Source organism: Falco cherrug, chromosome 1 (genome assembly GCF_023634085.1).
Source record: "Falco cherrug isolate bFalChe1 chromosome 1, bFalChe1.pri, whole genome shotgun sequence".
NCBI lineage: Eukaryota > Metazoa > Chordata > Aves > Falconiformes > Falconidae > Falco > Falco cherrug.
This window is the reverse complement of record NC_073697.1, coordinates 62,082,719-62,096,724: the sequence shown is the minus strand read 5'-3', so window position 1 is coordinate 62,096,724 and position 14,006 is coordinate 62,082,719. Positions and strand designations below refer to the sequence as shown.

The 14,006-nt window shown below is 38.6% G+C and overlaps 1 protein-coding gene across 5 annotated transcripts in view; it reads right to left on the bottom strand.

Moving 5' to 3' along the window:
* The window catches only part of SLC7A2 (solute carrier family 7 member 2), a 58,752-nt gene that overhangs the window by 21,873 nt on the left and 22,873 nt on the right, over window positions 1–14,006 (bottom strand). For 4 of the 5 annotated variants that reach the window (XM_027802154.2, XM_055702582.1, XM_055702562.1 and 1 more), the window contains one exon: window positions 155–545. In XM_027802154.2, coding sequence (XP_027657955.1) covers window positions 155–545 — 391 coding nt within the window. Of the gene's footprint in view, window positions 1–154; window positions 546–5,534; window positions 5,643–14,006 lie in introns of those variants that run through there. The other variant, XM_005437045.3, reaches the window with a different exon arrangement.

The window sequence follows — 14,006 nt, the reverse complement described above, 5'->3', positions numbered from 1 at the left end:
GGAAATAACCTAATCACATTACTTTGGTTCTTTCATCTTGGCAGGAGTAAAAAACAACAGTAGCTAAGTATAGAGACAGACAGATGCAAATCTGTATCTTATATCCAAGATATATCCCAGAAACCCTTAGGACTGTGTTTGTTCATAAGCTTACCTATAACATATGATAAAATGAGATTCCAACCCGTGATAAAAGCCCACAGTTCGCCAACAGTTACATAAGTATACAAGTACGCAGAGCCAGTCTTGGGAACACGAGCACCAAACTCAGCGTAGCAGAGACCTGCCATCACAGATGCCAGCGCAGCAATGAGAAAAGAAACAACGATGCTAGGTCCAGAATCGGATTTGGCTACTTCTCCAGCAAGGACATAAACACCAGCACCAAGGGTACTTCCTACTCCCAAGGCTATAAGGTCCACTGTTGATAAGCATCGGCACAACTTGGAGTCCTCAAGACTTTCACCACTGACATTCTTCTTCCGCACCAGACACCGAACAAAGGACAAAGCTGGTCCACAGGGCAACATGGTGGATGTAGAGCTCTAAAATAAACGAAACAATTACAGTACATAAAAGGTAGCATAGCCACTGGTGAAAAACAATGAAAAAATGTATTTGCATAAAGAACTTTGATCACACCTACTAATTAATGTATTTACACTCTTCTGTGACATTAAATAAGCTGGCATGTGCTTTTTCCCCAGGAAAAAAAATAGGGATTCAGTATTCCTAATTTTAGGATTTAGGGAAAGATATCTATTATCTTTAGGTTCATTACACAGCTGCAAAAAAGAGGAAATTATTTCTATTTATCTCCTAATGGCCACTTCTTAACCATTTCTAAAACAAAAACAGAATAGATGCCTATTATCTCATGTATCATAAAGACTTTTAAGATAAGGATCTACACCAACATAAATAGGGATTTTTGAGATCTAAAACTCCAACAATAAGGCTATAAACAGCAAAATCTTTAAAATATAACATTCTGACAGAGCCAGTGCAATCTCCTTTTGCTTTCAAATACGTGGCTTTTGCTTTTAGAATTTGCTTCAGTAAAAACTGCTTGAAAGCAGATTAAAGTATTGTTTCTACTCCCTCTCACACCAATTGAGTTTCCCAGAACTAATTATTTTTACAACAAAGCTCATAGAACTCTCTCTGAGAATCATCTAAAAAACCCTGATGGGATAACCGTTCATCCCCTGCCAGCTGCCGTTCTTCAATATTCCCAGTGCATGTTGCAGTGTGGGGTGTGATCAGCTCTTGCACACCGGTTCAGGTTTTGTGACCAGCTAGGTCCTAGAGGCCAGCGGGTGGGCAGCACTTCCCTGGCCTGGGATACATGTGCCTGCTGGGAGGAACAGCAGTAAGCCTGCTTCCCAACTCAAAAAAATGATACCTGAGGGTCCAAAGCATTTGCTTGGGAGACAGTACGTGGGCATACTGCAGAACATAACATCTCAAAGAGGCAGCATTAATGTACAAGTTCTGTCCATCTTTATGTATTTTTTTAAATTGTATTGTCGACGACTAAGAGTTTGTTAAAAATTAAGCAATACCATCTGCCATCTCCCCAAACTGATGTTTGTCTTTGCAACTCATACCATAAATATCTATACTCTGCTCATGATTTGTTAAGTGGAACCCTCCTTGGAATTGAGAATCTTTTTCATTTAGATGAAGATATTCTGTAGGTAGGTTCCCTCCTATCTGTTTCCTAGACCAGTAAAGGGCATTTATACACACAACAGTTCAATCCACTAACAGCAATGACTGTATCAAGATGGATAGCTCACTTAACAGTGTTTCATCCTAGAACAAAGAATCAGAAGCAAGAGAACTGACATTCTGATACTGAGATTGCTTTCAAAAAATCCCCTTGGGTATGAAAAAGAGATTTCTGTGTAGAAACATTTTCTCCTTATTCCTACAATAGCTCCCCAAGTACACTCAGACAGGCCGTTTCTGTCTTCAAAGAGCGTTCTTAAAAAAAAACCTCTCCATTCCCTTTTAAGGAAAGGGAAGTTAATAAAGGATAGTGAATGGAATTGGATAGCTCTGGGCATTGATGCTTCGTGCCCATGAGAAAGGTGACAGCTGACCCAGGACCCAGTGGAAGAAGGCAAGACAGGCAAGTTTCCAAAAGCTCTGCTGCAATTAGGCTGTCCATACAGCAGACTCCCAGAGGTAAGTATCTGCCTATGGTACATAGACTTCATCCACTAAAGGAGATTTCACACACCAGCTTCAGAACTGAGATGATGTGCGTGTCAGCAGACAGAAGAGATCCATAAGCTCTTCTGAGGGGAACCAACACTGAACTGTTCAGGCAAAATGCCCTGCTATAGCTCCTGAACTCTTCAGTAAGAGCAGCCTTCCTTTGGGCCAGAGGCTGAGGCACTCAGTCCCCCAAAGCCAGGTTTGTCTATCCTGGGCTGTACTTTGACAAGTATTCCCAAGGCCACTGTTCCATTATGTTTCCATAATGACACTTCTGAAGCTGTAGCAATCACTTAGGATGCTGTATTAGTATACTCATTAGGCTATAGCCCATGGTGACAGGGGACAATGCTCTTGTGACTCCATGCCCTTCACCTTAGCAATTTCAATGTTGCAAAACCATGGTATCTTCTAAAGGAATTATTTCCCTCACCTCCCAAATGATAGTTCATTTGGTATTTCATTAACATGAAAAATAACTCTGGCAGACGTTGTTCTCAGAACACTACACAGTTTCCAAGACTTTTGTTCTTCAAATGGCATCTTGGATTCCTCTGCTCCTTTGCACTTTGGGACAAGAAGTCCTGAAGGTTTGTGAGGTCTTCTATTGCAGTGGCCAGGTGGGTGATATTATGTTGTTTTCTGAGAAGGAATCCTTGTGACAAAATGGGAGGGGGGTTTCTGCTTTCTCTGATTCCTGTGGATAGGACAGGAGGCTGGCACTTGCTAGCCACAAGCCCATAAGACTTGTTCTTAGTCAACAGAACACCTGTTCTGACTCAAACTCACCCTTTCACCTTTACCGTTTAAAAACTGGAGCACAACCAAAGACAAAGTTCAAGATACAAACTTTGTGTCTGTAGGAAAAAAATCTCCTACGTATGAGAGACATACTTTGTTAGGTATATCCATCCTAACATACTTGATGAACACACATCCTTTTATGATGACCACTGCAATCCAGAACAACAGACACTGCTCCCTGTACTTACTCTGCACAATAAACAATGTCTGAACACTGCTTCAAAACTTTTGGTGTTGTGTGCAAAGTGCAGTGTTGTACCTCAGACACGGCCCCCTTTCAGATTTGGCTCTGAAGACTCCAGTACTGATCACTTCATACTCGGTAAGAAGGCGCAGCAGGAAGAACTGATGACCTTATGATGACATTTGGCCACCACACAGGACCAAATGACATAGGTAAGTGGTGACAGAGTGTCTTCAGAAATCAGCGACAGGTGTAACCTTTTCCTGAGGCATCCCTTGTAAGAGATCCTTTAATGCATTACCCACTGCAAGAGCACAGCCTGGGCTCTGCCTCAGTGCTGACCTGTGCTGGCTCACAAGGACAGCTTATCACAACACTGGCTGAGCACGTCTCACGCTCAAATACTAACTTACAGAAGCAAAGAAGGCAACAGCTGGGTGTACGTACCTTTTGGTGGCAGCATTGTCCTAGATAAGCTTACACGGACTGCAACCACACACTCTTAAAAAGGGTGCAATGTTCAGCCCATATCTTCCTTGAACACATCCCTAGAAAGAATTGCATTGCCATCCACATTGCAGTTTACAGTTTTACCCCTACAGTCGCACGCAATGAAGACAGGTGGGACAGGAGGACTTAATTTAGACAGAAAAGGAATTGGACAAATCTATCTAACATGGGGAAAAAAACCAGCCCAAAAGCTTCCTCATGTCTAATGGACAGTCATGGTATTTGTCAGAGTTCCTGAATAAGCACAGATTCTTCTGCAATGCCTTTTGTTTTTATGGTCTTGGGTGTTTTTTTGTCTACAGTAGCTGCTGATAGACCCTTCTTTAAGGTCAGTCTTTCCTCACCAGTTGTAAAGCCGATAATTTACTGCTTGACCACTACACATCTGAATCCTAACCCAAGAAGATGAATTCAGCCTTATAATTCATACCATTCAGATGGGTGATCAGGAATATTTAATGGTCGTCTGTTGTTAGCCCTCTCCTAGCAGGAAAAGTTTTACATCAAAAAACTTGTAACTGCAAAGTTTGTATTCATCTTTAAATTTCCTTTGACTTCTTCAGAGTCATGTAAAATCTACCATTTTTGCAAAGTATTTTCTATGTAAAAATAACCTAACAGCCTCCTACTCCAAAACAAAATGCAAACAATAGGTAGATACTGGAGCAAAAAAGTAACTTATATTCTGTATCATCATGCTCTTCTATGACAATAACGCTTTAATTTAATTATGTGTAATAAATGGTTTAAGTTAGTACACATCAAACCCAAGCTACAAGTGAGAAAACCCAAAGTTTTGCTGCAGTTGCCATTCAACTTTTCCTACAACATTTTTTGTTAAAAGCTCTAATAAAAAACATTAAAATCTTATATGGAAAGCAACTGCTACAAAGCAATATAAAACCTCTGAAAGTTTTAATAATGTTACTGGGGTGTATGTTTAAAGATTCCTGAAGCAAAAGTAACTTAAAGGTATCCTACTTACAAACTATTTTGTTGAGCTAATATTATATACTATAATATAAAATAAATTTTAGGTGCACTAGTTTAACATTTTAAAAAGCACATTAATTAGGGAGAAAACACTCCAGTAAGTTTGTAACATATTGAAAATGGGAAAATATAAATATATACTGGTTAGATAAAGATTTTTAGAGTCTTCCTTCAGCCTCATCTTCCTGAAAAAAAATGTAAAAATTTATATTTTATATTTTCCATTTGTAGAATTAATGAGAAAATTTTTGTTTGCTCTTAAGTACATTTAGCCTTATTCAAAATTGCAGTATTGCACTGATTAGATCTAATGCAATAATATATGAAAGTAAAATAATTCAGAGATGAAGCAAACCAAGACATTAGACTATGATTTGTGTGTGTACACACATGCACAGACTACATGATTTTGCTGCAAGTGTTCTAGAAGTTGATGTTGTGCTCAAGGTTTTCACAAAACTTCTAATGCCTTGGAATAATTAGTGTACATAAATAGTACTTAAATCCCTAAAATTGGAAAGCAGCACCTGTAGCACAAGTCTAATAGGTATAAAACAGAAAAAGAAAGCTTTACCAATCAAAAGCAGAAACACCTTTCAGTCAGACTGAGAAGCAAAATATAAATTGCATCTTCTATATATTAGAACTGTAATTTGCACTTTAGCAGAGACACGATAGTGATGTAATGTAAACTAAATGTAATACTGCATACCACAGCTCTTGCTACTCAGAAAGCACGTATGTTAAGGCAAAGTTTCCTATGATAAGCTATGTTGCTTTCAGGTTACTTCTTTCAGCACTAAACTTCATTACAAACCTGATTCAGAGCAACTTCTGCTGGGCCAACTTCTGCTTCTCTTACCCAGTCCCGAACTCCTGCCGTCTTAAATGGAAGAGTAATGACTGAAAGTGATTTTATTAAACTATTTACTTTTAAAGCCAGCTGTAGGTGGTGTGAGAGCTGTTGGTGCTGAGGGGTGGAGGCTCAGCAGCCCGGGTGATTGGAGGGCTGCGAGCCGGACAGCTATTTGCCCAGCTAAGGCAGGGAGGGAAAGAGAGAGAAAGTGTTGCTGGTGCTCAGAAAAATCATATTCACTGTCTTCATGACACAAAATCCAACTGGAATGCCATTTTCTACATTTAAACACACCTAAGTGCTTGCACACAAAATGTACACTCTGGTGAGGTAGCCACCACACAGTCCTCAGGGTCTTTTTTTACACATCCTGAAGGAAAAGCAAAAACGTGAACATCATACTGCAAAAGCAAAGTCTCCCCATTGCCCTTGTGAAAAATAAACAGGCTCTGAAGCATATTGAAGGCTACTTCGCCATGCTTTGAGACCTGAATGCAACAGCCTAGCATGAAAACTGGTTTTGCTGTGTAAATTTTAGAAGAATATGCAGCACAGAAGACAGTATATTTACAGAGTCCGGTTAGAGCCCGTTCTGTTGAATAAGTGTAGATGTCCCATGTATATTGTTCTCCTTTACATGGCTTGAAATGTAAAAATGCTGAAGACTGGAATTAGAACAGTCCAAATATTTATGTGACACAACCAATAAATAACCCTTAGTTTCTTAAAAATTAGCTTCCAGAATAAACCAAACTCCAATGGATAATATACAGCTGTATTTTTATTACTTCCAATGGCAGGCAACCCCACCCCAAACACGTAGTAGCATTTCCAGTCAACATTACTCATGGCATGTTGTTTCCCTTTAAAACACTTGTGTTTCAGTATCTCTTTTTGTTCAGAGGACACTGAAAATATGAGCCTTGCAGAGAAAAGCCTTATGCTTCTCTTCATTAAAAAAGTATTTCCTGAGAAAATAGAGAAAAACATGCATAGTGTGGCAGTCCCTTGCAACTTGCTTTCAGCTTTTACTTTCCCCCGAGTGTAGAGTCTGCCAGAACTCCAGGAGCACAGAAGGCCCCTCTTCTTTCCCTTACGAAAAGTCCCGCTTCCTGCAAGCACATGCAAGGGACAAATACGTTTCCTCATCTCTCCCAGATCCAAGGAGAAATGCCTCCAAGAAGAGTGTGCTCCACAGGGGTGGGACATATTTCAAGACCAGTAGTCCAGATGTCATTTCTTACATTATCCAAGGCTATTCTTGTCTTAAAAGTGCAAGAAGGTGAGGAGAAAAGGTCATTTGTTGAAAACTAATGATAACAATACCCATTCTTCCCCTCATGCTGACCTCATCCTTGTTAAATACAAACTTTATCTCTTTCACAGTTAATACCCGGTGCAAGCTGCTAAACAGGTTAGGTTTCTTGTGTGGAAATACATGGAAATAACTTTTAAGGAGCATCACTCTCAACCATGACAATATCCAGGCATTTTTTTCCCAAACGATCACTCTCTAGCAAGTCCATGAATGATTTGAGAATTACTCATGTGGATTTTAGTTAACATCCTCAAGACCAGTTCTGAATCATTTCCAACCATATAGATCCACCAGGAATCGTTAATGCATAAATTAGGTGATTTATTGCTTAATCATGGAAAACATCCCTTCCACTTTAAAAAAAAAGTAGAAGCTGTCACTGCCTCAATCTGCTGAATATAGAGACTCCGTTTCCACTTGACTTCTAAGAGTTAGCTTTTCTCAGGCATCCCTTCCCCACAGTATCAGGGCAGGATATCCCCCTACAGAACAGCTGAGCGTGAGGCTGGCTTGGCGTTGGTGTTCTGCTTTAATGTTTCTGGTAGACTCCTGCCAGGTTAATAATGTTGCACTGTACTGGGCTGATCTATGAATTAATGTCACTCCTGGAGCTGGAGCTACTGTAAATCATGCAAATAATATGTAAATAATTCCCAGGTGGCTTTATTATTAATAAGAGACCATTCAGCACTTTCAAGCAAAAAAACCAAACAAACCAAAACTAACAAACCAATATCAACCAACCCCTAAAACCAAACAAAAAAAAAAAAAGCAAACCTTGACAACTACTGTCAGCTACTTTCTAAATGTGGCCATAGAACTGAAAACTATGTAGACCATAGAGCTATGGTTGTAACAGGGGCATGGGCCCAAATTTGAACAGCGGAATTGGAATTCTGTATTTCCAAGAAGGTAGAACAAGCTTAAGACAGTAGCTTAATTTCAAATTTGCATTCCTGTAAACATATTATTTCCCTGTAATCATAGTTCTTCCTATAACATCTATAAAAAGCCTGTAAAATATTTTATGGACATTTTATATACAAGCATTGTTTCAAAACCTGTTCCACTGTGAAGAATTAACACAGAGCCGTCCAGGACATGTCATATTCACAGAGCAAGTCAAACAGTTCTTGGTATTAAATACACAAACCTGGTCAGACTGAAGCCAACAGCAAAATTCCAAATTATATCAATGGGGTCAGGATTTGATTCAAAATAAGGACTTTGAATTAGGAAACAGAAAGAAGTAGACAGTAATGACAGAATGGACTAACCCTTCCTCTCCCAACAATACACAACACCAATGCCACAAGAATTGTTCACACTTTCCCACAATGAATATTTTCCCTACATTTTAACCTTTTTTTTGTGGATCTTTTTTCAGTACCCACTGCATCTCTCTCACTCTTTCAATTTATTCACAGTACAATTAAGAAGAAAAAAAACCCCACCACTCTTATTTCACATTAGAGCACCATCACTACATCTTACATAGATTTAGTCCCCAAACAGAATAGAAATGTAACCATGCAAATTATTACTCTAATTTGTTTGTCCGCAAGTGCCGTAATATACACGGCAATCACCATATTTAACTACCAATCCAGTGAATGTACTGTAAGATTTCTAGAGTTTGCAAAAATCCACTTCCAGTACATCTCACTGAAAACTGGAAAATGAGCAGTTATTTATTCATCCATGTAACTGCAGCATCTCCCAAAACTTTCTTTGGTACCATTTCTAACTGAGGCACCAGCCTCTCTGGGATTACCTCTTCACAAGTGGATCTTCCTTTTATGGGAAATGCCAGAAACAAGATTATAGAAAGTAAAATTCAGCATTACCTGGATCCCTCTTTGCTTTCTGCCTCTCTTCATTTTTATTCTTGACCTTATGGTACAGATTTGCTACAGACACTGAAAGTTCAAATCCTTCAGAAGCTGTATAAATCAGTTCAAAATGTCTTCCTCATTCTTTAAATTAACAATAGAAACTCTACTGACATCCACAGGGTTGGAAAGTCACTCACAACTGCACTTTCTCATTCCTTCAGAGCTATCACCTGGCTGTGGTAACAATTCAACCCTGGTAACAGCAGTAAATTTACGGATCATTACAAAGACAGCTAGAAGCATTGCTGCTGCGGTTCGTTTGAGTTCCTAAGGAGCACCCAGCAGCTACGCTCGCTGCTAAAGGCATTCAAACCCAGAACCATCCCTGGCTCCCAGCCAAGAGGCAGGGAGTACACTGGCTGCTGAAAGAAAATAGCCTGCATCTGTTCCGCCTAGATCTAGAGCACCATGGGGCAGATCAGTACATCCCCACTATGTAGTGTTTGGCTCAGAGGTCCTGTGGGACTCAGATTTTGCGTGTGCTTTCAGTCATGCATACTGGAAACTACAAGACCACCATGTTGCCACCCAGCGGAGCGGCGCTTGCATAGATCTAGCTGAAAGGTGTATTTGTGTGCCACAGGATGTGTGAAACAGCAGCGTCAGAGAGGTGTTCATGAAGGTACGGGGTCTGGTAGGGTACCAGTGAAGGACGCCAGATCTGAGGCACTGTAGACCAGACTGAGCACACAGAGTGCTGCCTGGAGGCAGCCACCTGCAACAGCATACCCAGTTTCTCTCCCGGACAAACGACTTCTCTCCAGAAAAGAGCTGTCATACATCCACTTTGTGTAGTCCACTTTGGCTCCCAGGTTGTTTCCAGCTACAATTTCACCAACAACATTACTTTACGGCTTAGGTTCTGGCTTTAGAGACTTCTTTTCTGCTCCTTAGCAACTATATCATGTTTGGATTAATCTGAAGTGCCTCATCCAACAGTTCTCCAACTTGTCCCAAGGACTTTTGCAGCACAATCTTTCCATAAAGTGGATCAGAAATTCTCTTCTTGCCATGAAACAGCTGGCCACATTAGAGGGAATGAACCGAAAGAGAAAACTCTTTGATTTTATTTTCCTGTGAAAGGAAAATAAGACTTTGTCTAAGACTTTCTCTCAGTGTGAAAAGATTAGGAACATATCTTCATAGAGTTATGTGGAAATTCATGCTCAGGAAATTTTAAATTAAAAAAAAAAAACAAAACTCCATTAATTTGTGAAACTTCTGCACAGACTGAAATAAAGTACTGCAGAAGCCCATATGACAAACTGATTAAAAAGTTGCTCAGCTGTTGAATCTGACTTGTCTCACAGATACAGCCTTGCAGCAACGGACCAAAAAGCTGTGGAGTTTTACGTAACTAGAGGTGCTAACTTTGCAAAAGCATATCCACGTGCTTGCTCATACAATTACTTATACCACACAGAAGTTAAACATGAACAAAAGTGCTTGCAGGACTGGGGCCTTAGTGAGCCGTTCCAGTTCCTCGATGGCGCTCTGTATAGCATGTGATGCTTTGCCTTGGAAATCAGGACTTTGCAGCTGACTGTAACAAACATATCTTTTGACATCCACAAGAAAAAAACCAAAATACGGTTTATGCAGTTTGTGCAACTCTGATGCATTTTGAGAAGACACACTAGTATTCATAAAAGGATTCATCAAGTGCCAGCAAGAATCTTTCCTATGTCAAGATAAATAATTAGCATCTCAGTGGTTCTGAGAATAAAAATTCAGATTACCACAAAAAATTAAAACTAGTGCAATTTATGTGCTAAACCACACAAGATGATCATTAACATGTAGGAGAGAAAAGGAATCTTAATAAAGATAATCAGTAATGTAGGCTATCTCTATAACGTTATGACAGGGTCATTTCTGAAGAGAATAAATAACAATTCAATACTTTTTAAAGGGCTTCCTATTTCTTAAAATATAAATTTATTAATTTAAGATGGCTTTTCATGGTTTAGGCAGATTACTGAATCTAGCTCCTCCAGATTGTTCTGCAGATTAAAATAAAATCATCACTTATAATTCCCTCAACTTTAATAAATCTCCTTCACTTTGTACTTATAAAAACACCTCAAACCCTGACCTTCTGTAAGATAAATGTAATAAATCCTATTAAAAATAATCATATACTCTTAGACTAATACAGGCAGAATAAATCTACAAACTTACGTTTCATATATAACAAGAAGGGCTACACTAGCACAGATTCCTACTAGTTATTTTGACCCAGGAATGAGTCATTTAACCTGATGTTAAGCATGTCCCAAGCAGCTACTAGCTATCATTTGTTGAATTTCAAATATCCCCAAGGGTCTAAAGAAAATATTTGTAGTGCTGAGTCACAGTCCCCCAAGTCTAAAATCAGAATTTTGGAGAAGTCTTGGAGAAGGAAAGTAGCTAAAGCTATACTCTGTAGAAAAAAAACAACCACAACAATATTCCAAACATTCTTTTTTGACCCAAATCCACACCTTGAATACAGGATAAATATAAATAGGAAATTCAGATGGAAACATTTATAATATATACAAAGAAGAGCCAAGAAAATAGAAGTTAAAACTAAGACTTGATCTGTAACTGAAAATAAAATGCAATGCCATGTCTTGCCAAGGCTGAAATGGTCGTGGATCTCCCCAGAAACCTGGGAAAGGAACATCAGACACAGGTCCATCCTGTGGCTTGGGAGGAAGCATGAGGAAGGAACCACAGGCTAGTCAAGGCGTGAGCACACTTCTTCATCAGAGGCACAAAGTTACAGTCTTTTAACAAGGGCAAGGAGAAGGATCTACCAGAAAACAAAGTACTAAGACCTTGTGCATTTTTTGAGATGTAAGCTATTGGATAACATCTTATTCTGCTTTTCCATAAGGCTGGTGGAACTCACATCTCAAACTGAAGCAAACTTAAAAAAAAAAAAAAAAAAGTATTCCATTTCCAATGACAGTCCGTGTTTGAGACAAATGTGTGGTAACATACTACTGACCATGTGTCTTTTCTTCTAATGGCAACTTAGGTAGGTAATTAGGCACATTTCATAGTAATTACCCTAGCATAAGTAAATCAGCTGACATTTAAAAAAAGTACTTAAATCTCAAAACTTAACACCCCTCCCCAACTTCACAAGCTTTTTACCCAAACAATGGTGCTCCAAGTTATTTATTATTAAGTTATATCATTATTTATAAAAGTAGTACTTTGTTGTTTTGAATGTGTTTCCTTTATATTTTTTTAAGGTTGCCTTGTTCTAGTTATCACTTTCTTCATTACCTGAATTAATCAACTGAAAATTTATTTCCCAGACCTTCTACAGTATAAGACAGTCATCTTTCAACTTACTCTTTCTTTCCTCCCGCCAAATAATCTCTTTTCTCAGTTTACTTTGATTTTTTTCTTGTTGCAGGAATGTTTGTGAGGGGTTTTTGACAGTTTTTATTAGGTTTGCTTTTCTTTAAAAATCTTTCAATTGGAATGGCTAAAACCATTATTTTTTTCTTGTATCAAAAAAGGGAGATTTTTCCAGTTACCATCTGTAATGAACATTCAGTCTTCCTATAAAAAACAATTTTGTCCAGAAAATTTCTATTAACTCTGTTTCTACTTCATTCCTGAGGTATATCATTAACAATCATTTTCTATGCTGGAAAACACCTGCAAAAATGATATGAAGGTAGCTGTTTTTATTTACTCTTTTTTAATCTGTTTTTAATCAGTAACAGGGCTTACCTTTCACCCCATGGTTACTAACTTTCCGTGACAGCCTCTTGTGTAAGACATAAGCAAAAGCCTCTTAACAAGCTAACACAGATCAATTCCATCTATTCTGTCCTCTTCAAAACCAGACAAAATAAAAAAACTAAACCCCTGACAAATTAGTAGAGAAGCTTACAAAATACAGTCCTGAACTATTTTTTTCTCTGCTAATAGAAAGACACAAGCAATAACTTCAGGATCAAAATTAAATCTCAACCCTTTTCCTGCTGATAATTGCATTGATTTGCACAAAAGCTGGTGATTCTCTAAGAGGCACATAGACACTGATTTTAAAGTAGAAATCATACCCTTTCACATGCCTAAACTCCTGAGGTGGCTTCTAAAATTTCTATAACATCTACATATTTTTTGAATGGCTTTGGCTGTGTGCTGCTGTGCACTTCCACAGCGGAGCCACAAAGAGAACAGCTCAACAGCCCAAAAAGTAGCCTAATTTCATGGTGTAAGAGTGGAAATCAAGCAAAGAAAAAATGATTCACCTCATTTGTCTCCTCCCTTCCCAGCCTCAGACAGCTGGTTTGATGGCAGAAGTGGTATCAGCTTCAGGGACTCCTGCTCCACTGAGGCTGCCCAGTCCCATCGTCACAGCACCTCTTGGCCCATTCGACCAGTGCACCATACGCTAATGGGCTCCAGTGAGTCTTTTTGATTAAAAAAAAGTACAGTTATTTTTCTGTATCAATTTATTGAAAAGTTTTCAAAATAACTCAATTGTATATGAAAAAGTGGACTTTTCCCCATTTTTCTATGGGGGCCAAGGAAGGAAGCACAGGTAGTGGAGAAGAGAGAAAGGATGGCTATATCTAATTTAAGACTAAAAGAAATCATGGATGATACTGGAAATAGCTTTGCTTACAAAAGTATCACAAAGCATGGTGGGAAGGGAAGGAATTCCTATTACATATCTTTCTTGTTTCTATATGACTTTGTATGGCACATGGAAAAGATGCAATCTTAAAGGGATTACAAAAAAAAAAAAACAACCCCACCAAAAAAACAGGTCACCTAATCGAGATGTCACAACCTTCTCAGAATGGAACATCTAAAATGAGGTACATATTAATTATTTGCCAATTATAACCGTTTTTAAAAGCCAAGTTTGCTTTCTCTTGATTACAGAAATCCAAGAATTAGATTCACATATCGTTTATATTCAATATTACATTTACCTTAAGTCAAAGGTGGAAAGAATTAAAGATATTAGTACATAAAGGTTTTGAAAAATCTTTGCAACCAAATATTGCTCTGAAATAATGGTGAAGTATTTAAAGTAGGATCCACTGCTGGATATGTACTGGACTTTATTAAATCAGAGAAGTATTTTGCTTCTATTTTGTGTGAAAATGGAACTGTGATGAGCCCAACACTGCTGGCAGACATCACTCACCCGAGGCAGAACCAGTGTGCTAAGTGCACTGCTGTGGTTTATTTTAGGCT